Source organism: Pleurodeles waltl, chromosome 2_2 (genome assembly GCF_031143425.1).
Source record: "Pleurodeles waltl isolate 20211129_DDA chromosome 2_2, aPleWal1.hap1.20221129, whole genome shotgun sequence".
Taxonomy (NCBI): Eukaryota; Metazoa; Chordata; class Amphibia; order Caudata; family Salamandridae; genus Pleurodeles; species Pleurodeles waltl.
In genome coordinates, this window is record NC_090439.1 from 1169275379 (window position 1) to 1169303101 (window position 27723).

A 27723-nucleotide genomic window follows, 5' to 3' on the forward strand; every position below is an offset into this window, starting at 1 on the left:
TGGTCTAGGGAGGACCTGCCCTGGCAAGTTCAGGCTGGACTGTTCCCATGAGGAACAGGGTCAAGACTGATATGCATATGGCTAGGTCCAAACTAGGGTGGCATGGAGAGCAAAAGAACGATGGATTAAACCCAGATCTGTGACTGTGAGTGAGTGTTTGCATTGTTCAGCACTCCGTCCATCATCCTTTTGCATTGCTATGGTCTTATAGGTGTGTCATCATTTTGAACTGGCATCTTTTCTAGATGGAGACCCAGTTGAGGCTCCTGAGGTGGGGGTGATGTGGGTCCATCTGGGGATGTTGAGGATGAGCCCAACAGGCGAGTTCTGTATCACATGGAGTCTCTCCAAGAGTTGGGTGGTGATTCCTGATGTGTGTGTGTTGCCACAGTTGAGCCAGCTGGTGAATAAGGCTTGGGTGATGGTTTTCCTGGTGTGGACTGGGACCGGGAGCCAACTGAAGACCTTTCGGAGCATGCTGAGGCTGAGGAAGCAGGTGGAGAAGACTGCAGTGATCTGGCAATTCATGTTGATTTGGACATCTAGGATGAATTCAGGTTGCAGGTATGTTCTGACTGCGTGGGTCTGGGGCCGAGTTCGGGGGGCTAGCAGGTGTCATTCCATGGGGTGATGTTATTTCCAAAGATCGGCACTTCTGTCTTGTCCGTGTTGAGCATCAGACCACTGGTCGCCATCCATTCGGCAATTATGAAAGTTGGTTCAAGTGCTGGAGGGGTCTTCAGAGAGGGAGAGGATGAGCTGGATGTCATCTGCGTAGGAGATGACGAATCAATGGGTTCCTACGATGTCGGCCTGGGGCGTCACGTAGATGTTGAACAGGGTGGGGCTGAGGAAGAACCTTGAGGGATGCTACAGAAGATGGGCTTATGTTCTGATGAAAGTTTTGTCCTGTGAGGAAGCGACATCTCCCTGTATACCGATGTGGCAGAGTCTCTTGATGAGTGTGTGGTGGGAAACTATGTCGAAGGCTGCTGAGCACTCGAGGAAGATCAGGGCTGCTGTCTCTCCCCTGTTGAGGAGGGTTCTGATGTCAGTGGCTGTGATCAGCGTGGTCTCGGTGCTGTGGTTAGCACAGAAGCCGGCCTGGGATGTGTCCAGCAGGTTGTTGTTCTCCAGGTGTTTAGTAAATTGTCAATTGATGGCCTTCTTGAGGACTTTTGCTGGAAGGAGAGAAGAAAGATGGAGCAGTAGTTTTTTAGGTCGCTGGCAGTCGGCGGAGGGTTTCTTGAGGAGAGGCCTGACTTCTGCTTGTTTCCATTGATCGGGGAAGGTAGTTAAGATGATGGACTCGTTGAGAATAGTGATGAGTTCCCTTTTAATTCTCCTTCTCCCAAGGTAGAAGAAGTGGTGGAGGCAGGAGTCCATGGGTGATCCAGAATCAAGAGCTTATGATGGTCGTGGTGAGCTGTTCCCAAGCAGAGTGTTGAAGGTGTTGTTGTTTGGCGTCAGGAGGCAATGGAGATCTGAAGGTGACACAACACACAATATCTGGTGATACAGGTCTCCTGCGCCAGACGTATACCCATTCTGCCAGCCAGCTGTCATGTGGACACTGCACATGGGACTTTTGACCCTTCAGTGGTTAACCAAAAATGTTTCCCATTGACTATCACTGCTCAACATTTAAGTCTGAGAACAAACTCAAGATTGGGAGAGAATGGGTAAGGAAGGATAAAAATAAAATACTATGTAGACCATGGAATACTCCACCTTGCAATAACATATCATGGATACAAGTTAAAAGTGGGGGACAGTATCTCCTACAAGAACGCAGAGGGATGTTCAAGATCATAAGGAGGAAGGCTTAAGTTATTTTGAGATGGGGGTACCCTTGCCAATGTAATAAACACACTTGGGTTAGATGTCAATCCAAATCTAGGTGAAACTCTGTTCAATCCCTCATAGCTACAGCATAAACTCACAGCAATTCCCCAGAAAAGTATGTGTTATGTTACAGCAGTACCAACAAGTTTAAGTATACAAAACAACATGATCAAATTTCCATATCAATTTAGAAAAAGAGAGGAAACAAAACTTTAATAAGCAAAAAGATACCTCAATGATTCAAATTGGATTGGGGGTAATATATATTTTTTAAAGTTTTAAGGCAAAAACACATAGAAAAAGTAAAACACTATTCGAAACATGACATGGACGTCAGCTGCTCAGTCACAATTTTTACTTTCTTACTTAGTCTACCTCTTGCAAGCTGGAATCCTCCAGCAGGAAAGGGTCTAAAAGCTGAAGCCAGCGATGGTCCCGCAAAGTTGTATACACTGAGCTCCTGCTCTGGTTTTTGCACCAAAGCTCTGAGAAGGTAAAAACTTAGGGCCAGAGGTATCACGCTTTTCTGCATTCGCAAGCGGGGCGAATTGCAAAATTCGGCCGTTTGCGAATGCAAAAATGCCTTTCACAACGTATGAAAGGCATTCGCAATGCAATTTTAAGGAATCGCTAAAATAGCGATTCCATAACATTGCGACCCCGTTTAGAGAATCACAAATTGCGATTCTCTAAATTGGAAATCGCAAATAGAGAATTCCTATTTGCGATTTCCAAATCAAATGTATCAAGCATTTCCTAAATGTGAATTGGGCATTTAGGAAATGCAATGACCACAAATAAAAGTTTGATGTTAAGCATTCGCGAATTTTAAAAAGGACATGTAGTGCACACATGCCCCTAAGGCATGTGTGTGCTTCACAAGCCCATAAAATATTTTTGGGGTGCAGCAGCCTTAGGCCCCCAGCATCCTGGGATTTGCATTTCCTAATTTGCAAATTCCTAAGTGGGAAATGCAAAAACATTCGCAACAGGCCCATAGGTGCGAATGGGGTTGGATTCTCTATTTGCGATTCAGTAATAGCATTTGCGATTTTTAAGAAATCGCTATTACCAAATTGCAAAAATCAGACATACCATTTTGCATTTCTTAAATAGCGATTTCATAAAGTTTTTTTGATACGTCTGGTCCTTAGTGTCATAGCTAATTAAGTCACTTTGCTGCTGGGAGAGATTTACCACAGTCCAAACTTTTACGTTGAGAATTTTGCTGATTGTCAAAATCCTACAGCAGGGCAAGGCTGGAGGCTGTAGTTGGGCAGGGCTCCATGAAACCAGGTACCTCTTCGGCAAGGACCTGCAGGACCTGCTTGCAGCATGGCAGAAAGCTCAGAGCAGAACAAACTTGGTTTACTTGCCCGCCTTGGGTGCACTGTTCTTGGCAAGCCACGCCACCTTGTTCCAGAAATGTTAAAACGAGAAATCCCAGTTCCTCCTGGCTGCTCCTGAAGCAGGGGTTTGAAGGCAGGCTTCCAGGCACCTGATCTCTTCACAGCCGGGGCTTCCACAGGGCCATGTCCATTGTGGTAAGCTGGGCGCTCCTGTAGTCAAGTGTCCTTCTGCTTTCTTGTGTCCGCGGAGCAGCCACCTGACAGTTGGAACATAGTTTACGCCACTAGGTGCCAGCAGGAGTCAGGAATCCTAGAGTCTTATTCTTCCAGCAGGACCTTCTTTTTAAGGCGTAGTCTTTGCAGGCCCATGAATGTTCTGAGGTGGTGGAGAGGTGTCGGTCTTATACTATGAGCTAGGCCAGAGAATGGAGAACATTCCCCACCAGATCCTGTCTTCTTAATCGCACTAATCCTGCATCCTTTTACACCACTTCTTCACTTTACTGTATAAAGTTCTCAGACGTCCTAATTCCAAATTGGCAAACCACTTTCTACCGTCAGACGGGAATCTGGCACTCACCTAAAGCGCTTCACTATTTATATGACTTTTCTCGCTGTGTCACAGATAAGAACTGTTCTTTCTTCCTCCTTGTGCTAGAGAATGTAGGAGGGCTCAGAGTGAATGGGGGTAGATCATGTCTGTTCTATTTAGGATCTTCAAGTCAAAGAGGCAGCAGGAAGGTTGGAAATGGGGAAACACTGTCAAGTCCCAGGGTCTGCTTAACATCTTGTTATCTAAGCAAATCACTTGTCTCCATGCGCTTAAAAAGTAAATCTCACCTTCTCTAATATGATCTGGTGCCAGTGCTCAAAATAGAAAAATAGAAGTGCAGGGTACCCCGTTAGCAGAGTACCTGCTTGCTTCTGGAAATGGGGGTACTCGCTAAATAAAAGTATTGCGCTTCTGCTGAGAACTGTAGGTACTTTCCCTCTCAAAGTAAAGAAGTGCAGGTACTTAGTACCTGCAAGTAGTGGCCCATTTAAAGCAGTGTCCGGTGCTCATGTAAAGCCAATGGCCTTGGGCCAAGTTTGCGATATTAAAAAAAAAACAGCAAAAACTAAAAAAAAAAAAAAAAAATTAAAAAAAAAAAAACATCTCACATGATCACCACGAGCACAACTACTCCAAGTTGAACTGGCACTCAGCTAAAGCCGGCCAGTAAAATGGTGGAAATTCCAGTTGAACAGTTACAAATGTTTAATGGTTCCAGGAGCTGGGTTATGTTTTTTTTTTTTGCACATCAAACGAGCATTCACAGCACATTCTCGTTGTATCTTTGCAACGCTGCTTCTCAGTTTTGGCTGGTATTTTTATTTAAAGATTATAGTGTATTTTCTCTTGTTTTGTCAGCTAAACAAACACAATCCAAAGTCCAAAAACCCATGTAGCGCATTTGAATCCAGAAGAAACCGTTTGAAGCTGTTTACAGCATTTTCGCCCTGAGCACATTGGTACCGACTGTAGTGGCTGCTGTACACTGAGAGAAACGCGTCTTAGGGGCACTTGCGGAAACCTGCCTTGTCTCACACACCAAGCTTCACCCCTCGCACCTCTACTGATTATTAATTCAGCTGCTGGCTTTTCAGCACTGAGTGTCAAAGGCACGCTCCAAGGACATAGCCCATGTTACGCAGGCTTGGAGCATGCGCCCTGCATAGCTGATGTCACATACACCCAGCAGGGAAAGACCACACACTGACCACAGTGACAGTGTGTAGGCTAAGTATGCCACTGGTGCTATATTTGTCCATAAATCCCACTAGCCCCTCTAGGCAATGATTGGAACAGCTATCTACGTGGATGTCTCAATGCCCGAGAGGACAAGAGTTGGCACAGTCACAAGGTCTTGGGCTCCAGGACCTATTGACTGCTGATGAAAACTAAGTGGAACGTGGGTCGAATGGGCTTAGAAGCAATGCAGATGGTGGAGAGAAGCACATGGCGAGATGAGGAATATGGAGAGGGCAGTGGTTGGGCAAATGATGTGGGCGTGGGCCAGGGCTGCAGACTTTGGAGCAGGGGAACCAGGTTTGAGTCCTGGCTCAACATCCTGTGATACTGGGCACATCACTTAATCTCCCCACACCAAACATATTCTTGGGCACAGCTTCTTCTATATACACAAAAGAAACACAGAATCGGTAACATGGAACGGCAGTTGCACAAAAGCACACTGCTTGAGAGCGATGTGGGGTGGGGCAGAACAGAGGCAGGCAAGAGAGACAGCTGCACAAAACATGCACTCACATAGAGTGTTTCAGGAAAAAAAAAAAAAAAAAGGACAGCATCCGAACACTAATAAGACATTTCAGGGCTTGGTCCATGCTCCATCAAAGAGACAAACACACAAAAGAGATACTGAAACAGACACGCACTGACCAATGAAAAGCAAGGAAAGGAGAGTGACGATGAAGCAAACCAATGGTCATTAATGGCCAGGCTCCGAGCCCTTTTTCAGTCTTTTTTTATTTTTTTTAGATAACAAAAGATCTTGCCAACAACAGCGCATGTGCAGTCTCAGGTGAGACCTAAAAAGCCTTCACAGTGGAAGCGTCAAGAATTAAAAGAGCTCAAGAAACAATACAATGAGAAGCAGGGATGGGCAGCTTTTAGTGCCTCACCATTCTATTTCACCTACCGGGGTGAACCCCATAACTCAAGCAAAGGCGTAAGAGGGACTTGTATATGGCACATTTGGAAGTATTTTTCTATGTTTGTAGGGATATTGGCTTCCATGTTGCAACGCCACAGTGGGGACAGTGCTGAGAGTGTGCGTCACTTATAGCTGGAGGTGGCGGTAGGTATCATGGGCCAGACAGATTAACATTCAACCCATTGCTACCTGGCCTGTGGAAACAAAACCCCTCCAAACCTGGCTAAAGGGACAGACATCAGGTGCCTCCCCATCACACGGTCAGGCTAAAACACGTCTACAATGGAGGTAAACACAAGCTCCTAAGGAAGAGCCGGTGGCTTGGCCTGGCTCCAGTATGCACCATGGAGCCTTCCGCCATCAGATAGACCCCTAGAAATTCTTCTATTGCTCGCTTCCAGCTATCAGAATTCCACACCCAACAGTTGCAAAGAAAGGAAACAACACAACTGACATTTCTGGTATCACTTTTCAGAGGTTATACCCACCAACATTAATAGCTCGCTAGCAGCATTTGACTCTACACATTAATTGTGATAAAATATTAGCATTGCAACATTTTGGAGGTGAGAGGAAATTGTTATTTATTCACAAGTATTGCTAGACATAGACAGACAAGTTAAGCATGGGCAGAAAAGGTACATTATGTACAGCAAACTGAAAGGAGCAGAGTCTGCCTACCTGCAGAAGCGGCCCACACCCTCCACCACGATCCTCATCTTTCTCTTCTCGTGGGCTTCTGCCAGGCTGTACCACACGCCAGCAGCTACAGGCAAAGCCAACAAGGCCATGCCTCGCAGCGCCTTCTTCAGCAGGTTTGGTCGTTGACTGAATGACCTGTTGTAGGGATGAGGGAAAGTCAGGAGGCAAGCGGGCTGGATAAGAAGCAGTGCCTGGTGGCGGAAGTTAGAACCTAAAGTGTGGGTCATGGTGGAGAGCGAGATGATCATGAACCACCAGTCTAAGGTGAGGTGAACACAGATGCTCTGGCATTGCCCAGATGACCACTAAGACTCCCACCAACCCCTGGATGCCACCGCAGAAACATACATGGAACAGGATAGCAGTCTAGAGCCCCCTGGCCCATCTACTACTTTCTGCAACGCAGTCCCCTACTTCCGGCCAAGGACTAGATGACAAAGCGAAGGAGGGCGGAGGCAAGGCGAACTGAGAACAGAAACAAAAAGGTAAGTGGGGAAAACTGGAAGAAGGACAGAGAACCACAGGGTAAGAGAAAGAAAGGGCAGGAGAAAGGGTAGAGAAGCAAAGTGGATGAAGTGACGGAGGTGAAGAGGTGCAGTGGAGTAGATGCTGGTTGAAGACATGGTGCAGGAGAGCTGGGGGGCACACAAGGAGAAGCACTGAAAAAGGAGATAAGACTGAAGCAAGGGGGAAGAAGGTACCACATGCAGGGGACCACACAGTTCAATCCAGGGCAGGGCTGAAGACCCCAGGAGGTCGGAGTTCAAGCTGGAGGGGATCCTGGTCACAGAGCTTTTGGGTGCATTCTGGTAAAGTGCCCGCAGTTCGTATGGGAGCAGCTAGTGGGCCAGGCACCATGGCACAGATGTGACAAGTACAAAGGTAGACTGAAGACATCTTACCTGAAGGGCTGAGAGCTGGCGCCCCTGTGACACATCACCAGAGGGAGAGGCCGCTGGCTGTGAGCCTTCTGGAGCAGCAACAGGTGGTAACGACACAACCGCACCTGGGGGACGGATGTACACATGACAGATCAAACATCACCTTCAGAACACATGAACAACCAGCTCATGGCAGTCAGGTACAAAATATAAAAGGAGCCTACACAAGGTATCAGGATAGAAACCAAACTGCAAAGAGATGGCCTCTACAATTCACACCAGCTCCTGCAGAGGACAGAGGCCTTCTGAAAGGGAAAACCAACTGTTAGAAGATTAACCTAGATCCGCACTCTACCAAAGCAGTTCTACTGAGACAGCCTGCACTGGGCACCAACATACAAACTCAACTCTGAGACAGCCTGCACAGGGCATCAACATACAAACTCAACTCTGAGACAGCCTGCACAGGGCATCAACATACAAACTCAACTCTGAGACAGCCTGCACAGGGCATCAACATACAAACTCAACTCTGAGACAGTCTGCGCTGGGCACCAATGTACAAAATCAACACTGAGGCAGCCGGCACAGGCCCTACGTCCATCCTTTCCAAGAGCCCCCTGAGGCTGCCGTGAGGAGTAAGTGACTGATACAAGTCCTACGTTCATCCTTTCCCTGGGTCCACCTAAGGCGAGGAAGAGATGTGTGCTCTTCTCAAAGGGCTCGGGATGTTGAGAGGTCTGTGGATGAGCTCCAGAAGGTGTGGCGAGTTCTGCTGTGGCGCAGTGAGGCACTATAGGAGAGATGTGGTGGTGTGTCTTCAGAAGGTGGTTGGAATAGGTGTTCAGTGTGGATGTCACCTGGGACCGAGTGAGGAGCGGGTGGTGGGAGGGTATGTGCTTTCTTCTATGACAGCATTTAAAGGTTTGCATGCAGGTGCACGCAGGAAGGTGGCGCTCTGTAGGTTGTTGGTCTCACTGAGGTGCATGAGGGTAAGGGGAGTAGGTGGAACATGTGCTGGGTGGTGAATGGTTAATACTTTTACCACACATGTGCCTCCAACCGTGGCATTACAGTGAGATGTAGGAAGCTCATAATCTTTTATACAGGATGTGGTGCACTAACAAACCTCCTGTATATGTGCACATATATAAAGAACCTTAGCCGTGGAGGAGTCCGCGATGACTACTTGTAGCGGCATCTGTTCTTGCCTCGTGCATGTTTTGCTCTTTGACATAAGTGATAAGACAGGGATGATAAAGTGCCCGGCGAGGTCCACACCAGGACACTCTGCCATGGGAGAGGTGATAGCCAAGTGATTCATCACGAGCACGAGAGCCGAGCAGTCATTTTTCACAATATGTGCCAGGGCTGTTTTTAGTAAATGGTACACTAGTATCAGCTGGACATTTCTTGCATGCTGAGTCGTCCTAAGAAAATATGTTTTTAATTGTGGAATGTACAGGAAATTGTATTTTAAGCAAAAAAGAAAACTACTTTTCAATCACCTTTTCGTTTCCAAATCAATGATCAGAATCACCTTTTTTTAAATTTTTATAGATCCATATCAGCCCAATACTTGCCTTCATGCACAAGCAGGGTCTGGTGCTCCAGACCCAACACCTTGCAGATGCCAAGTTCAGGAGCTGGTAAAGCTTAAACAAGCCAAGACTGAGGTTATACTGTTCAGAACAGGTGCCCAAGAAACTCATCTTAAAATGTTGGACACAGTCACTCCAGTAAATACACAAAAGGTTGTAGGAGGAATGTTTGGAAATAGTGTCGACGACTGGAGCGCTCCCAACCCATCCTTTTTTCGTCCACTGTGCCACTCATGACATAGGAACTGCCCAGTGCGAATCAGTGCCAACCCTGCTCCTTACGGTACCAGTGCAACCTGAACAGCCAGGCGAGGATCCCTCCAGAAGACAACACTAGCGCCCCCACACCTCTTTGGGCAAATGTAGGCCTACTGAGGGAGATTTAGGTTGGTTCCTGTGCACCAGGAGCATTCCTCCCTTCCGTGGCCATGAGTAGGCCCAGACGTGGTCCCTCGCGTGCTGTGCCACAGGATCCACGCTATACATCCTGAGGAGCCCCACAAGGCTGAAACCGGCCAGGGGTTCTCTGCGTTCCCGTCTGGAGAGGCCCTTGCGTGGCAGCTCCTCTCATCACCAGTAGAGTCCACAATCACGACCATATTGAAAAACAAATCTCCCATCACCCCGGTAAAAAACATGTAGGTTTTGCTTGATAAGTACCTGTCCATGAGACGTCGGCTGAACTTTGCATTCAAAATATTTGTTTCCGCCTCTCACAGCTCCACGAGATCTATGAAATTGTCTCCTACACTGTGATCAGTACTGAACACACTTGCGAACTCCGAATTTGTGAGCCAACTCGCACTGTACCAAAGCACATCAAACCAATTTGCAACAATCAGAAGGTATGTGGAGGCCAGTGTTGGGTTGGCGAGGTAGAGATCGGCTAGCGAGATCTTCATGGGCTCCAAGTGGAACGGTGCATTTATTTTAAATGTCGATTCTGGGTGTTAAATCTATGCATTACCCCCCCCCTTACTTATCGGTACCATAAGATGTTGCAGCAACTTAATTCCAGAACTTTAGGAGGTCTGAATACCAGGTGGTGCTGCTTGTACGTTTTTATATGATTCTTGCTACATTGGATTGATTGAGAAGTAGAATATATTTGTTTTGTCTTTGCAATCACCGTGGTCGCCGAATTCTTTTGGACAGCAGGTAAACATCTCAGGTGGGATTTTTGAAGGTGCCTAGAGACGTTAGTATTAGATAAAGTTGAATCACAAGGCCTTGCATTCTTGGATGTACATCACATACAAGCCTTCACAACAGAGGTGCTAGTGATCTGAACTGTCGTCTTATGTTCGAGAGTCCTCAACGTAGGCTGTGGGCACAGTTCAGACAGTCCGAGCAATGTACATAAGCGCAATATTTCCTGCAACTGTTGCTCTTGAAGCCGTCAATGCTGTGCTGAGACGCCACGGAAAAGCAGAACCCTTGCTGTATGGACCACACGTTGCATATTCTGGAGTTTCAAGTTTACATCTTTGAGTTCTTGTGTAGCCCACATGGACCGTGAGGTATTGAATATAAGAAGGCCTAAATATAAACTCTAAAGTATAACCATCATTACATCAAACAGTCACAGAGTAAATAACTTCAAATGGAGGTTAACAATTTAGCTCTCTTTTACTAGACACCAGCTTAAGAATTCGAAAAGATGAGTTAAGATGCTTTCTGAAACCCAGCAGGACGGTCGATCCTTACACCACGGATCATGGAATTACAGAAACAGGCGAATGCCCCGGACAAGTATTATTGCAGGGTACCATATCTGCATCCATCTCCCATACCTCGGCACCACAGACCATGTCCCACCTTACATGGTCTCCAAAGCAGTGCCCATGCTAGACCCACGATGATACCAGTATCCTGGCATGATGATGTAACCGGTCTTGAGAAATCACTCTCATATAGAGTAGCTTCTTAAAATTCCCAAAATTAGACGCTCATATTATCAGGAAGCTTCTTCCAGTGGCAGGCCTCCAAGTTCTACTAAGGAGGTACCGGGGACTCTGGCATAAAGAGTTCTATGAACATGGCAAGAGAATTTCAAAGTGACACACTCTAAACAAGCAAACAAGCAGCCAATGAAGCGTTTTCAAAATAGGAAGCAACACAGATCTTGGAGGTAAGTGGCACACCAATCTGGCAGTGGTATTTTGAATGTTTTGGAGTCAAGTCAGTAGACGGTCATGGACACCAGTGTACAAAGCATTACCGAACTCAAGCGACTACACGGAGGGTTTCTTAAGCAGTGGTAGGACATCAGCATGTTTCCACGCTCTGGGACGTTGCTGTAGAAAGCGAAAGGTTAAAGTGCTGCGCTACATAAGCACTAAAAAGGGCAGGATGAGAGAAAATTATATAAAACGTGCCGGGATCTCTTGAATAGCCTGATTGAATGGACTGCAAAGTATCTTCTACACCCCGGATGAGGATGTCCCTAAAAGTGCCAAGGCCACACTGGGCGGCCGAGTGGGGCAGATCTTGAAGGTGATTCAGAGAGCTCAGGCCAGGTTCAAGTACTAAGTTATCATAAATCTTCTTGATCTTTACCCTGATGAAAGTGGAATAAAGAATTCATATGCAGGTGGATGAAAAGATTTTACTATCTTAAAGCTTTGTTTCCGCAGAGGAACCACCCTTTTTCAAATCTCTTTGTGAAGATTTTCGAGCAGTGCACGTTCTTCTAGTATGCATTGTGAGTAGATTTATTCCGGACAATGTCTCATTTATGTTCTGAGCATCTCCAGCGACATTCCACCCATTTGCATTGTTGGTTTTGTTAGCCCAAGTCACCTGCATATAATTTAGCAGAAGGCATTTCCCTAATAAATCTGCCAGTCTTCAGAGGAGCAAAAATATCAAGCGCTTCAACAATGAGGGCGTGATCACTGTACACGGCGATATTAACACTATGCAGAACCAAGGTGTAGGAAGCTGGTTCTGTATATACTATACTAAAATGAGATATAGTGTGTACAGGGTCCAGGGGGTCTCCAGAGGCTTAAAAGAGCTAGTGTGGTCGAACAGTTAGGCTTATCAGAGGGTAGTGTTAAGCATTTGGTGTACACACACAAGCAACAGAAGAAACACACACTCAATGACTTAACTCCAGACCAATAGGTTTTTATATAGAAAAATATATTTTGTTAATTTATTTCTAGAACCACAAAATTCAGTTTGCAGGTACGTACGTACAATGTAAGGTACTTTGCATATTAATACTTAGAACTTTGAATGGAACCAACAATGTACACAGTTTTCTTTAAAATGGCAAAAAGCTATAAGTAGACAGTGCAATTTTCAACAGTTCCTGGGGGAAGAAAAGATTGAACACTAACAGGTAAGTACACAACTTACAGTTCATATCTCTGGGATATAGGTAATCCGTTGTAGGGGGTTCAAGTTAACCCCAAACACCCAGCAACACGGGGCCGGTCGGATGCAGAGGTCAAAGAGGAACCAAATTAGCGTTGGCTCCTATGGAGACAGGAGGGTACTTGGATCTTGGTCAACCAGCAGGTAAGTACCCGCAACTCAGAGGGCAGACCAGGGGGGTTTGAAAGAGCACTGGAGGGGCTCCAAGTAGGCACCAAACACACACCCTCAGTGGCACAGGCGTGGCCGGGTGCAAACAGGACATCGGGTTTTCAATAGAGATCACTGGGGGACCCCGGGTGGGGGGGGGCTGGGGAGGGGTGTCTGGGCGTCGGGCACACCACTGGTCGGATAGGGCAGAGGGCCGCCTGCTGGTTGATGCTGCACCAGGGGTCAGGTTCTCCGAGGCCTGGGGTCTGCGGGTGTAGTGGGTCCTTTAGGCATCTGATATCTTCGTCTGGAGCTTGTGGTCAGGGGGGTCCTCTGGATTCTCTCTGCAGGCGCTGTCATGGGGGCTTGGAGGGGTCAACCCAGGGTGGGCTCTTGTTCCCAATCACCTGGGGATTCTTTCTTGCTGGTCGACCACCTGGACACGGGCCGTGGGCGTCTGGTGCATAGGGGTCAGGACTCACGCATTCGGAGTTGAAAGATTCTTTGGTTGAAAGATTCTTTGGGACAGAGCCGCTGTCCTCAGGAGTTCTTGGTCCTCTTTTGGGTGCAGGGCAGTCCTCTGGAGTTGGCAGAGGTCACTAGGCCAGCTGGATGCATCGCTGTTCTTTTTGCACGTTCTTTGAAGCAGGAGACAGGCCGGTAGGGCTGGGGCCAAAGCAGTTGTCATCTTCCTTCTTCTCTGCTGGGGATTCAGCTTAGCAGTCCTTCTTCTTCTTTGTAGGTCACCAGGAATCTGGTGAGCTGGGTTCAGGGAGGCCCTTAAATCCTAGATTTAGGGGCGTGTTAGGGGTCAGAGGGCACCCTCCTTGTGCCCACTCCCTTTGGGGGGGGGGGGCATTCCTATCCCTATTGGCCCTTGCCCTCCAAACCAAGATGAAGGATTCTGCAGGAAGGGGGATCACCTCAGCTCTTGACACCATAGGTGTGGTCCTGGCTGGGGTGGTCATTCCTCTCTGTTTTTCCAAATTTTCCCGCTGGACTTGACGCCAAAAGTGGGGCTTTGGCCAGGAGGCAGGAATCTTCACTAGCTGGAGTGCCCTGGGGCACTGTAATCCGAGGCTGGAGCCTTTGAGGCTCACCGCCAGGTGTTATAGTTCCTGCAGGGGGAGGTGTGAACAGGCTTTGTTCCTGACCACAGAGTGACAACGGCACTCACCCCATGTGGTCAGAAACTTGTCTGAAAGTAGGAGACTGGCACAGACCGGTCATTTCTACACTAGCAGTTGGGCTAACATACAGGGGGCATCTCTAAGATGTCATCTGTGTGCATTTTTCAATAAATCTCCCACTGGCATCAGTGTTGGTTTATTGTGCTGAAAAGTTTGATAGCAAACGTCCCAGTATTCAGTGAAGCCATTATGGTGCTGTGGAGTTCGTAATGACAAACTCCCAGACCATATATTCAATATGGCTACACTGCACTTACAATGTCTAAGAATGGACTTGGACACTGTAGGGGCATATTTTTCATGCAGCTATGCCCTCATCTGTGGTGTAGTGCACACTGCTTTAGGGCTGTAAGGCCTGCTAGAGGTGTGACTTACCTATGCCACAGGCAGTGGTTTGTAGGCATGGCACTCTGAGGGGAGTGCCATGTTGACTTAGTCATTTTCTCCCCACCAGCACACACAATCTGTGAGGCAGTGTGCATGTGCTGAGTGAGGGATCCCCCAGGGTGGCATAATACAGGCTGCAGCCGTTAGAGACCTTCCCTGTCCATAGGGCCCTTGGTACCGTGGGTACCTTTTACAAGGGACTTAACTGTGTGCCAGGGCTGTGCCAACTGTGGGAACAAAGGTATAGTTTTAAGGAAAGAACACTGATGCTGGAACCTGGTTAGCAGGGTCCCAGCACACTTTCAATCAAAGTTGGCATCAACACTAGGCACAAAGTGGGGTGGTAACCATGCCAACAGTGGCACTTTCCTACACAAGTTGCTGACAGCCCTTTCTCTGAAAATCAAGATGTGATCAGTCTCGACAGCCCTTTCTCTGAAAATGAAGGTGTGATCACTGTACATGGCGATATTAACACTATGCAGAACCAAGACATCGACTGTCCTTTCTCTGAAAATCAAGGTGTGATCACTGTTGGCAGCTATATTAAAAACCAAGCAGAACCAAGGTGCTGACAGCCCTTTCTCTGAAAATTAAGGTGGGATCACTGTACACGGTGATAGTAACACTATGTAGAACCAAGGTGTCTACAGCCGTTTTTCTGAAAATGAAGGTGTGATCACTGTACACGGCTATGTTAACACTAAGCAGAGCCAAGGTGTCGACAGCCCTTTCTCAGAAAATGAAGGTGTGATCACTGCGTGCTAATGGTGGCCTCAAGGGTATGAATAAGAGCAGCCGACAGCCTGAACCATGGCAAACTGTGCTGTGCAGCGATCGTTGTTTGGGATGTAGCTGCATCAGCAAACAAGCGTTCTCCTCTTTCTTGATAGGGAAAACCTTGATCTCAGCGGGGTACACTGGGCAACTATTGGAAGGAGACAGATTCCAACCCTTGTGCAACAAATGTGACCTTCTTTAGGACAAAAGGAGTACAGTTCAAGGCAGAACAATATCAGGGTTATGGGCCTATGTGAGGGCCGAGAAGTTTAGGCCAAAGTCTTTGTTTTTAATTTGATTAAAACCACATAAATTTATCTATCTGGAATGGGGTGTGGGGGTCCACCTACCAGTCACCATGACCATCAGTCTAAAAATTCTCTCTCGCCAGAATGCCACCATAGCACTAGTTGAAAATATTTGCTAATTAGCAAAGTTAACATTTGCTAATGAGTATTTTAGCAAGAAGTGAAGACATTTAAATTAGAAACTGTGGCAATACACTCTAGAACCTTTGGTATTATACAAGAGAAGTCCGAAGAGCTCCCCCCATAAAATAATAATGGCTCAGTGTTAACCAAAAGTGTGGGACCTAGCCTGAGGAAGCTGCAAATACTGGTGTGCTGAAAGGGATAGCTTTTAATGTACAAAATGTAACTAAAATGTGAGAGCTATTGGCTTTGCCAAAAATGTTTCTACCACTGTCTGAAATCTTCTATCTGCACATGTCACAACTCAACTGGAATCTCTTTAGCAGCCTCTGGGCACTCTCCCATGAATGCATTTCCTCAAATCTCCTTGACTTCACCACCTGTCAGACACAACAACTATTCAGCTGTAGGCACTGGATTTTCTTTCACTTTTGCCTTGTCAATATGTTGATGTGCGGCTGCTTCACAGGCTTTTACACCCACTGACAGGGGCCCGTGAGAACCTTGCGCTGCCTTCAACCTCAACTTCACAGCTCTCAATATTTACAAACACATGGAGGGGGCTCTTTCTGCAGTATACACGATGAATATGTTGCACATAAAAACACAGAAGTAGCTCAAATGCATAGGGAATGCAAGAAAAAGCAAAACATGCGAAATCTGAACAAGAAATAAATTGCTAACAAGGATTACCTTAAGTTTTTTACATTCATGGTTCAGAAACAATCGTTTTTTCCTCATTAATTTAAAGAAATGAACCTAGCCCCAGATAGGGAGCCGTTTAAATGAGCATTTCTAATGTCTACTGGGTCTGAGACCGGAAGGGACTCTGTTCAATTAAAGCCCCTACCTTACTCAAGCACGAGCAACCAAGATGAAGCAATGAATTCCTAGTCCATGCACCCGACGAAAAGAGGAAATAAAGTCAGCATGTGCTGTCCAATTAGGAGGCAGCAAATCTGAAACCACTCCTCCTTCCACAGCCTAAGTACTTATTTTCACATGCTCATATTTTCAGAATTGTAATAATTTCATTCTAATTATTCACAAGAAAATCATTGCTGTCACTCATTTACCTAATACTGCTAACAAGAAATGGCAAAGCCGGGAGGTCTGGCTTGCTTTGGTTCTGAACCCACCATAATGTGATATGTCTGAATGCACTAGCTAAAAGCTTACACAGAGGCACTATGGGAAGCACAGGATTTTAGTTTGCACGTATTAAGCCAAACCCTTTATTATAGTTCACTCTGGTTGGAAAGGGTTCTGAGTTATGCTTCTTAGGCCAGACCTCTTTTAGAGACCCTCAGTTTTCTCATCCCACTTAAAGCCCTGCCTAGCAGTTACTACCCATTAACAAGGACTGCCCAAGAACAGGCTCACTACCCGCTCAATCTGTCGGGAGGAGTAAGGTCTTATGTTCACCCTTCCCAGAGCTGGCCCTCAGGCTGCGGGGAGGAGTAATTGACCATTACAGGCCCTACGATCATTCTTTCCCAGCGCTCCCTCAGGCTGCAGGGGGGAGTAAATGCCAGATACACATATTGCATTGCCGGGCGCTCTCAGGCTGCGGTGAGGGGTAAGTACCAGATACAGGCCTTGCATTGTCAGGTGCCTTCAGGCTGCGGGGAGGGGTAAGTGCCAGATACAGGCCTTGCATTGTCGGGCGCTCTCATGCTGCAGGGAGGAATAAGTGCCAGATACAGGCCTTGTGTTGTCAGGCACTCTCAGGCTGCGGAGAGCGGTAAGTGCCAGATACAGGCCTTGCGTTGTCAGGCGCTCTCAGGCTGCAGGGAGGGGTAAGTGCCAGATACAGGCCTTACGTTGTCAGGCGCCCTCAGGCTGCGGGGAGGAGTAAGTACCAGATACAGGCCTTGCGTTGTCAGGTGCCTTCAGGTTGCGGGGAAGGGTAAGTGCGAGGTACAGACCTTGCGTTGTCAGGCTCTCTCAGGCTGCGGGGAGGGGTAAGTGCCAGATACAGGCCTTGCATTGTCAGGCGCTCTCAGGCTGCGGGGAGGGGTAAGTGCCAGACACAGGCCTTGCGTTGTCGGGTGCCCTCAGGCTGCATGTCCTCACACAGCCTCTGCAAGGCTGGACTAGCCGGACCGGGCGTAGGTGCGTTGCCCGGGAGGCTGGAAGGGAGGGGTCCGCTTTTGTTACTGGGGGGGCCAGATTCTTGTTCCTTGTATATCCAACAGTTTTCAGGCAACAATGAAAGTGTCAAGATAACTCTGGTGATTAATGTACCAACTGGGTTGGTGTTTTGTCTAGTGGCAGTTTTGACTCATCTAAGGTAGCGCAGAGGGTTAATATGCCTGCTGCAAAGGTGCACTATGCAGATCAGAAGAGTATTTTATGTGCATAGCGCAGTGGGACACCGCTTTTGTCAGAGATCGTTTTGCTACTGTGTTGTTCATAAATTACAGTCATAATCTAGCACAGTAAGCTATGAACTGCCATCAAAGAGCTGCGTACAGATTGAATGGTACAGGTTAGAAAGCTATTTGTTTTCCCAGTGTTTGATTATCGTAATTTTGCTTAAAAAAACCCAGGGTTTATTTGGGAAGAAATCAATTATGTGCTGCGTTTTGAATCCTTCGTTTCTGCTTCCGAGCAAGCACTCTTAAGAAGTGCCACCAGTCTGGATGAAATGTGAATCCTACAGCTTGTGGTCCCCTTTGTCTTATGTAACATTTGCATACACTGAAATACACACATATTATAAATTGTCCCTGTATGTGTGTGATGTAAAGTGCTCCAACACGCTACGCTGTTATGAGAGGCGCTATAATACAAATGAAATACATGTGAGAGAGGGGCTATGGAGAGATGTGAGGCATGGTTAGTGAGTAATGGCGGGAATCATTGAAGAACCCCAATAAAGACTAATGTATCCTGGTGCACTGTAGGGTCATAATTGACTATGCTTTAAAAACGAATGCAATTGAATATATAATGACAAATGCTGTAGACGGCACCGATTTGGCATCTTTTCCACATTTTCTTGGGGGGGGGGAGAGAACCCTCCAAGCCCCGATGAAGTTATCAGGCTCGCTTATGCACCCACGGGGGTTCCGAGTCCGGCCCTGAGGCCCAGGGGGGGTGCTCTATGTGCGGAGGGCTCCCTCAGACAGTGATGGGGAGAGGGGCCCGGTTCACGAGGCCCAGGAGGGGTGCTCTGACCGCCCGTGTGCGGAGGGCTCCCTCAGACAGTGATGGGGAGAGGGGCCCGGTTCACGAGGCCCAGGAGGGGTGCTCTGGCCGCCAGTGTGTGGAGGGCTCCCTCAGACAGTGATGGGGAGAGGGGCCCGGTTCACGAGGCCCAGGAGGGGTGCTCTGACCGCCCGTGTGTGGAGGGCTCCCTCAGACAGAGTGATGGGGAGAGGGGCCCGGTTCACGAGGCCCGGAGGGGTGCTCTGACCGCCCGTGTGTGGAGGGCTCCCTCAGACAGTGATGGGGAGAGGGGCCCGGTTCACGAGGCCCAGGAGGGGTGCTCTGGCCGCCAGTGTGTGGAGGGCTCCCTCAGACAGTGATGGGGAGAGGGGCCCGGTTCACGAGGCCCAGGAGGGGTGCTCTGACCGGCCGTGTGTGGAGGGCTCCCTCAGACTGACAGAGTGATGGGGAGAGGGGCGCGGTTCACGAGGCCCAGGAGGGGTGCTCTGACCGGCCGTGTGTGGAGGGCTCCCTCAGACAGTGATGGGGAGAGGGGCCCGGTTCACGAGGCCCAGGAGGGGTGCTCTGACCGCCCGTGTGTGGAGGGCTCCCTCAGACAGAGTGATGGGGAGAGGGGCCCGGTTCACGAGGCCCAGGAGGGGTGCTCTGGCCGCCAGTGTGTGGAGGGCTCCCTCAGACAGTGATGGGGAGAGGGGCCCGGTTCACGAGGCCCAGGAGGGGTGCTCTGACCGGCCGTGTGTGGAGGGCTCCCTCAGGCAGTGATGGGGAGAGGGGCCCGGTTCACGAGGCCCAGGAGGGGTGCTCTGACCGGCCGTGTGTGGAGGGCTCCCTCAGACTGACAGAGTGATGGGGAGAGGGGCCCGGTTCACGAGGCCCAGGAGGGGTGCTCTGACCGCCCGTGTGCGGAGGGCTCCCTCAGACAGTGATGGGGAGAGGGGCGCGGTTCACGAGGCCCAGGAGGGGTGCTCTGACCGCCCGTGTGCGGAGGGCTCCCTCAGACAGTGATGGGGAGAGGGGCCCGGTTCACGAGGCCCAGGAGGGGTGCTCTGGCCGCCAGTGTGTGGAGGGCTCCCTCAGACAGTGATGGGGAGAGGGGCCCGGTTCACGAGGCCCAGGAGGGGTGCTCTGGCCGCCCGTGTGCGGAGGGCTCCCTCAGGCAGTGATGGGGAGAGGGGCGCGGTTCACGAGGCCCAGGAGGGGTGCTCTGACCGGCCGTGTGTGGAGGGCTCCCTCAGACTGACAGAGTGATGGGGAGAGGGGCGCGGTTCACGAGGCCCAGGAGGGGTGCTCTGGCCGCCCGTGTGTGGAGGGCTCCCTCAGACAGTGATGGGGAGAGGGGCGCGGTTCACGAGGCCCAGGAGGGGTGCTCTGGCCGCCCGTGTGTGGAGGGCTCCCTCAGACAGTGATGGGGAGAGGGGCCCGGTTCACGAGGCCCAGGAGGGGTGCTCTGACCGGCCGTGTGTGGAGGGCTCCCTCAGACAGTGATGGGGAGAGGGGCCCGGTTCACGAGGCCCAGGAGGGGTGCTCTGGCCGCCCGTGTGCGGAGGGCTCCCTCAGACAGTGATGGGGAGAGGGGCCCGGTTCACGAGGCCCAGGAGGGGTGCTCTGGCCGCCCGTGTGCGGAGGGCTCCCTCAGACTGACAGAGTGATGGGGAGAGGGGCCCGGTTCACGAGGCCCAGGAGGGGTGCTCTGGCCGCCCGTGTGCGGAGGGCTCCCTCAGACTGAGAGTGATGGGGAGAGGGGCCCGGTTCACGAGGCCCAGGAGGGGTGCTCTGACCGCCCGTGTGCGGAGGGCTCCCTCAGACAGTGATGGGGAGAGGGGCGCGGTTCACGAGGCCCAGGAGGGGTGCTCTGGCCGCCCGTGTGTGGAGGGCTCCCTCAGACAGTGATGGGGAGAGGGGCCCGGTTCACGAGGCCCAGGAGGGGTGCTCTGACCGGCCGTGTGTGGAGGGCTCCCTCAGACAGAGTGATGGGGAGAGGGGCCCGGTTCACGAGGCCCAGGAGGGGTGCTCTGACCGGCCGTGTGTGGAGGGCTCCCTCAGACTGACAGAGTGATGGGGAGAGGGGCCCGGTTCACGAGGCCCAGGAGGGGTGCTCTGACCGCCCGTGTGCGGAGGGCTCCCTCAGACAGTGATGGGGAGAGGGGCGCGGTTCACGAGGCCCAGGAGGGGTGCTCTGACCGCCCGTGTGCGGAGGGCTCCCTCAGACAGTGATGGGGAGAGGGGCCCGGTTCACGAGGCCCAGGAGGGGTGCTCTGGCCGCCAGTGTGTGGAGGGCTCCCTCAGACAGTGATGGGGAGAGGGGCCCGGTTCACGAGGCCCAGGAGGGGTGCTCTGGCCGCCCGTGTGCGGAGGGCTCCCTCAGGCAGTGATGGGGAGAGGGGCGCGGTTCACGAGGCCCAGGAGGGGTGCTCTGACCGGCCGTGTGTGGAGGGCTCCCTCAGACTGACAGAGTGATGGGGAGAGGGGCGCGGTTCACGAGGCCCAGGAGGGGTGCTCTGGCCGCCCGTGTGTGGAGGGCTCCCTCAGACAGTGATGGGGAGAGGGGCCCGGTTCACGAGGCCCAGGAGGGGTGCTCTGACCGGCCGTGTGTGGAGGGCTCCCTCAGACAGTGATGGGGAGAGGGGCCCGGTTCACGAGGCCCAGGAGGGGTGCTCTGGCCGCCCGTGTGCGGAGGGCTCCCTCAGGCAGTGATGGGGAGAGGGGCGCGGTTCACGAGGCCCAGGAGGGGTGCTCTGACCGGCCGTGTGTGGAGGGCTCCCTCAGACTGACAGAGTGATGGGGAGAGGGGCGCGGTTCACGAGGCCCAGGAGGGGTGCTCTGGCCGCCCGTGTGTGGAGGGCTCCCTCAGACAGTGATGGGGAGAGGGGCCCGGTTCACGAGGCCCAGGAGGGGTGCTCTGACCGGCCGTGTGTGGAGGGCTCCCTCAGACAGTGATGGGGAGAGGGGCCCGGTTCACGAGGCCCAGGAGGGGTGCTCTGGCCGCCCGTGTGCGGAGGGCTCCCTCAGACAGTGATGGGGAGAGGGGCCCGGTTCACGAGGCCCAGGAGGGGTGCTCTGGCCGCCCGTGTGCGGAGGGCTCCCTCAGACTGACAGAGTGATGGGGAGAGGGGCCCGGTTCACGAGGCCCAGGAGGGGTGCTCTGGCCGCCCGTGTGCGGAGGGCTCCCTCAGACTGAGAGTGATGGGGAGAGGGGCCCGGTTCACGAGGCCCAGGAGGGGTGCTCTGACCGCCCGTGTGCGGAGGGCTCCCTCAGACAGTGATGGGGAGAGGGGCCCGGTTCACGAGGCCCAGGAGGGGTGCTCTGACCGGCCGTGTGTGGAGGGCTCCCTCAGACAGAGTGATGGGGAGAGGGGCCCGGTTCACGAGGCCCAGGAGGGGTGCTCTGACCGGCCGTGTGTGGAGGGCTCCCTCAGACTGACAGAGTGATGGGGAGAGGGGCGCGGTTCACGAGGCCCAGGAGGGGTGCTCTGGCCGCCCGTGTGCGGAGGGCTCCCTCAGACTGAGAGTGATGGGGAGAGGGGCGCGGTTCACGAGGCCCAGGAGGGGTGCTCTGGCCGCCCGTGTGCGGAGGGCTCCCTCAGACTGAGAGTGATGGGGAGAGGGGCCCGGTTCACGAGGCCCAGGAGGGGTGCTCTGGCCGCCCGTGTGTGGAGGGCTCCCTCAGACAGTGATGGGGAGAGGGGCCCGGTTCACGAGGCCCAGGAGGGGTGCTCTGACCGGCCGTGTGTGGAGGGCTCCCTCAGACAGTGATGGGGAGAGGGGCGCGGTTCACGAGGCCCAGGAGGGGTGCTCTGGCCGCCCGTGTGCGGAGGGCTCCCTCAGACAGTGATGGGGAGAGGGGCCCGGTTCATGAGGCCCAGGAGGGGTGCTCTGGCCGGCCGTGTGCGGAGGGCTCCCTCAGACAGTGATGGGGCGAGGGGCCCGGTTCACGAGGCCCAGGAGGGGTGCTCTGACCGCCCGTGTGCGGAGGGCTCCCTCAGACAGTGATGGGGAGAGGGGCCCGGTTCACGAGGCCCAGGAGGGGTGCTCTGGCCGCCCGTGTGCGGAGGGCTCCCTCAGACAGTGATGGGGAGAGGGGCCCGGTTCACGAGGCCCAGGAGGGGTGCTCTGGCCGCCCGTGTGCGGAGGGCTCCCTCAGACTGAGAGTGATGGGGAGAGGGGCCCGGTTCACGAGGCCCAGGAGGGGTGCTCTGGCCGCCCGTGTGTGGAGGGCTCCCTCAGACAGTGATGGGGAGAGGGGCCCGGTTCACGAGGCCCAGGAGGGGTGCTCTGACCGGCCGTGTGTGGAGGGCTCCCTCAGACAGTGATGGGGAGAGGGGCCCGGTTCACGAGGCCCAGGAGGGGTGCTCTGGCCGCCCGTGTGTGGAGGGCTCCCTCAGACAGTGATGGGGAGAGGGGCCCGGTTCACGAGGCCCAGGAGGGGTGCTCTGACCGGCCGTGTGTGGAGGGCTCCCTCAGACAGTGATGGGGAGAGGGGCCCGGTTCACGAGGCCCAGGAGGGGTGCTCTGGCCGCCCGTGTGCGGAGGGCTCCCTCAGACTGAGAGTGATGGGGAGAGGGGCCCGGTTCACGAGGCCCAGGAGGGGTGCTCTGGCCGCCCGTGTGTGGAGGGCTCCCTCAGACAGTGATGGGGAGAGGGGCCCGGTTCACGAGGCCCAGGAGGGGTGCTCTGACCGGCCGTGTGTGGAGGGCTCCCTCAGACAGTGATGGGGAGAGGGGCCCGGTTCACGAGGCCCAGGAGGGGTGCTCTGGCCGCCCGTGTGTGGAGGGCTCCCTCAGACAGTGATGGGGAGAGGGGCCCGGTTCACGAGGCCCAGGAGGGGTGCTCTGACCGGCCGTGTGTGGAGGGCTCCCTCAGACAGTGATGGGGAGAGGGGCCCGGTTCACGAGGCCCAGGAGGGGTGCTCTGGCCGCCCGTGTGTGGAGGGCTCCCTCAGACAGTGATGGGGAGAGGGGCCCGGTTCACGAGGCCCAGGAGGGGTGCTCTGACCGGCCGTGTGTGGAGGGCTCCCTCAGACAGTGATGGGGAGAGGGGCCCGGTTCACGAGGCCCAGGAGGGGTGCTCTGGCCGCCCGTGTGCGGAGGGCTCCCTCAGACTGACAGAGTGATGGGGAGAGGGGCGCGGTTCACGAGGCCCAGGAGGGGTGCTCTGGCCGCCCGTGTGCGGAGGGCTCCCTCAGACTGAGAGTGATGGGGAGAGGGGCGCGGTTCACGAGGCCCAGGAGGGGTGCTCTGACCGCCCGTGTGCGGAGGGCTCCCTCAGACTGAGAGTGATGGGGAGAGGGGCCCGGTTCACGAGGCCCAGGAGGGGTGCTCTGGCCGCCCGTGTGCGGAGGGCTCCCTCAGACTGAGAGTGATGGGGAGAGGGGCCCGGTTCACGAGGCCCAGGAGGGGTGCTCTGGCCGCCCGTGTGTGGAGGGCTCCCTCAGACAGTGATGGGGAGAGGGGCCCGGTTCACGAGGCCCAGGAGGGGTGCTCAGACCGGCCGTGTGTGGAGGGCTCCCTCAGACAGTGATGGGGAGAGGGGCCCGGTTCACGAGGCCCAGGAGGGGTGCTCTGGCCGCCCGTGTGTGGAGGGCTCCCTCAGACAGTGATGGGGAGAGGGGCCCGGTTCACGAGGCCCAGGAGGGGTGCTCTGACCGGCCGTGTGTGGAGGGCTCCCTCAGACTGACAGAGTGATGGGGAGAGGGGCGCGGTTCACGAGGCCCAGGAGGGGTGCTCTGGCCGCCCGTGTGCGGAGGGCTCCCTCAGACTGAGAGTGATGGGGAGAGGGGCCCGGTTCACGAGGCCCGGAGGGGTGCTCTGGCCGGCCGTGTGCGGAGGGCTCCCTCAGACAGAGTGATGGGGAGAGGGGTCCGGTTCACGAGGCACCGGGAGAGGAGCTCTCATCCCTCCCTGGAGCTCCCTGCAACCTTGGGTAGGCGGACACACGACCACGGATCCAGCTTGCAAAATAACCCTGAATAGATGAGGTCGGAGCGGGTGGCGGGGGTTCAGGGTTAAGGTCGGCTCACTCTCGGCCCATATCTCCACATCACCAAAATAACTCTTTATCGAAAAGAAGGGCAGACAAGCGCGCCAGATGCAAGAGGGCTCAGCGCCAGAAGCTAAAAATACACATTATAAGTAAACTCAAGCAGGAGGCAAAATTAGGACTCTTGGAGAGTCCTGGGGGCCCTCGAGAGAATATCCCGCTCACCCTCAAGCACCGCAGCACCAGCATGTAACCAGGCCCGGGTGACTCGGGCAATACTCCTGGGGACAGCACCAGCAGACCTGGGCACAGTGATGCTGGAGTGTGGAGCACTGAGAGGCCTAGTGGCTGCTGAGAGCACAGTGTAACAGTAGGTCAGTACCAGTAAACCTGGGCAGACACAGGAGAGTAATGCTGGAGTGTGGAGCACTGAGAGGCCTAGTGGCTGCTGAGAGCACAGTGTAACAGTTGGTCAGCCCCAGCAAACCTGGGCAGGCTCAGGAGAGTAAGGCAGGAGCACGTGGCGCCCGGAGGCTGGTGAGAGCACAGTGTAACAGTAGGTCAGTCCCAGCAAACCTGAGCACAGGAGAGTAATGCTGGAGTGTGGAGCACTGAGAGGTCTAGTGGCTGCTGAGAGCACAGTGTAACAGTAGGTCAGTCCCAGCAAACCTGGGCAGGCTCAGGAGAGTAATGCTGGAGTATGGACAGCAGGCAGGCCTGGAGGCTTCTGAGGACACAGTGTAACAGTAGTTCAGTCCCTGCACACCTGGGCAGACACAGGACAGCAATGCTCCAGTGTGGAGCACTGAGAGGCCTAGTGGCTGCTGAGAGCACTGTGTAACAGTAGGATAGTACCAGCAAACCTGGGCACAGGAGAGTAATGCTGGAATGTGGACAGCAGACAGGCTGGGATGTTGCCAAGAGCACAGTATAACAGTAGGAAAGTCCCAGAAAACCTGGGCAGGCACAGGAGAGTAATGCAGGAGTGTGGACTAAGGAGAGGCCTGGAGGCTGGTGAGAGCATTGTGTAACAGAAGGACAGTACCAGCAAACCTGGGCAGACACAGTCCAGTGGCCCTTCTGTCCAAATTTGGTGGAGGTAAGTCCTTGCCTCCCCACGCCAGACAGCAAACCTGTGTACTGCGTGATTTGCAACTGCTCCGGCTTCTGAGCACTTCTCCAAGGATTCCTTTGTGCACAGCCTAGAATGGGTACCCAGCACTCCGTCCTGCAGTGCTCAACCCGCTGAGTTGGACTCCGACGTCGTGGGACCATCCTTTTGTAACTCTGAGTTCGCAAATCTTCTAAGTGCCTGCTCCGGTACTTCTGCGGGTGCTGCCTGCTTCTGTGGGGGCTCTCTGAGTTGCTGAGCGCCCCCTCCGTCTCCTCCTCCAAGGGGCGACATCCTGGTCCTTCCTGGTCCCCAGCAGCACCCAAAATCCTCAACCGCGACTCTTGCAGCTAGCAAGGCTTGTTTGTGGTACTTCTGCCTGGAAACACTTCTGCAACCTCCAGCACGCCGAGGGACATCTTCCATCCAAAGGAGAAGTTCCTAGCCCTTTTCGTTGTTGCAGAATCTTCGGCTTCTTCCACCCGGAGTCAGCCCTTTTGCACCTTCATCCGGGGTTTTCTGGGCTCCTGCCCCCCGGACGCTATTGTGAATCTTGGACTTGGTCCCCTTCCTTTACAGGTCCTCAGGTCCAGGAATCCGTCTTCAGTGTCTTGCTGGTGCTTGTGGTTCTTGCAGAATCACCTATCACGACTATTGTGTCTTCCTGGGGTAGTAGGGTAACTTTACACCTACTTTCTAGGGTCTTGGGGTGGGGTATCTTGGACACCCTGACTGTTTTCTCACAGTCCCAGCGACCCTCTACAACTTCCCATAGGTCTGGGGTCCATTTGTGATTCGCATTCCACTTCTGAGTATTTGGTTTGTGTTGCCCCTGGACCTACGTCTAGCTATTGCATCCTATTGTGATTCTACATTGTTTGCACTACTTTTCTTACTGTTACTTACCTGTTTTGGGTTTGTGTACATATAACTTGTGTATATTACTTACCTCCTAAGTGAGGGTATTCTCGGAGATACTTTTGGCATACTGTCACTAAAATAAAGTACCTTTATTTTTAGTAACTCTGAGAATTATGTTTTCTTATGATATAAGTGGTATAGTGGGAGCTTTGCATGTCTCCTAGTTCAGCCTAAGCTGCTTTGCCATAGCTACCTTCTATCAGCCGAAGCTGCTAGAAACACCTCTATTCTACTAATAAGGGATAACTGGACCTGGCACAGGATGGAAGTACCACAAGGTACCCACTATAAGCCAGGCCAGCCTCCTACACATTTAACTAAGTGACGCTTCAAAGAAATGGCACCTAAAATTTCCTACTTGCATTTTTTTTCTGATCATTTTATTTTGAAAGCAAAGAATCATAACTCTTGCTTACAAGCTTCTGCAAACATTTGCATCTAATCAGAGAGTATTATACGTAGTCTCATATCGTCAAACTTTTCAAACGTGTACTTTTTTTCTTTTTTTTACTGGAATCACTGCCAGTGGTACGGTGGGACCTTAAAACGTTTATTTACAGCGCTCACCCTAACAATGAAGACTTTTCATTAATGAACCATAAGTACAAGTTTGAACAGCATTAACACATGGGCACACATTACCTCAAGGGCAGGCAGTTCCCTTCTCGGTAAACTGGCAGCCAAATAGTTTGTGCTGCAGGGGGTTGGACAAAGGACAAAGTAAACATGAAAACTTGTTGCCCTTGACCCCAAACAATATGCCCAGGGCGTCACAATACAAATTCCACATCCCTGACAGTGTAACAGTAGGACAGTGCCCGCAAACCTGGGCAGACAAAGGAGAATGATGATGGTATGTGGACAGTAGACAGGCCTCGAGGTTGCAGAGAGCATCGTGAAACAGTATGACAACATCCACAAACCTGGGCAGGCACAGGAGAGTAATGCTGGCGTGTGGAGCGAGGACAGGCCTGGTAGCTGATGAGAGCATTGTGTAACAGTAGGACAGAACCAGCAAACCTGGGCAGGCACAGGAGAGTAATGCTGGCGTGTGGAGCGAGGACAGGCCTGGAGGCTGAGGAGAGCATTGTGTAACAGAAGGACAGAACCAGCAAACCTGGGCAGGC

General features: G+C 52.5%; 1 protein-coding gene across 1 annotated transcript in view; it reads right to left on the reverse strand.

The window, feature by feature from the left end:
* Positions 1-27723, reverse strand: part of ADCK5 (aarF domain containing kinase 5) — a 187301-nt gene that overhangs the window by 133980 nt on the left and 25598 nt on the right. The window contains exons 2-3 of the mRNA XM_069221151.1: positions 7513-7616; positions 6590-6745 (exon numbers count right to left, since the gene is read on the reverse strand). Of these exons, the coding sequence (XP_069077252.1) occupies positions 6590-6745; positions 7513-7616 (260 nt within the window). The remainder of the gene's footprint in view (positions 1-6589; positions 6746-7512; positions 7617-27723) is intronic.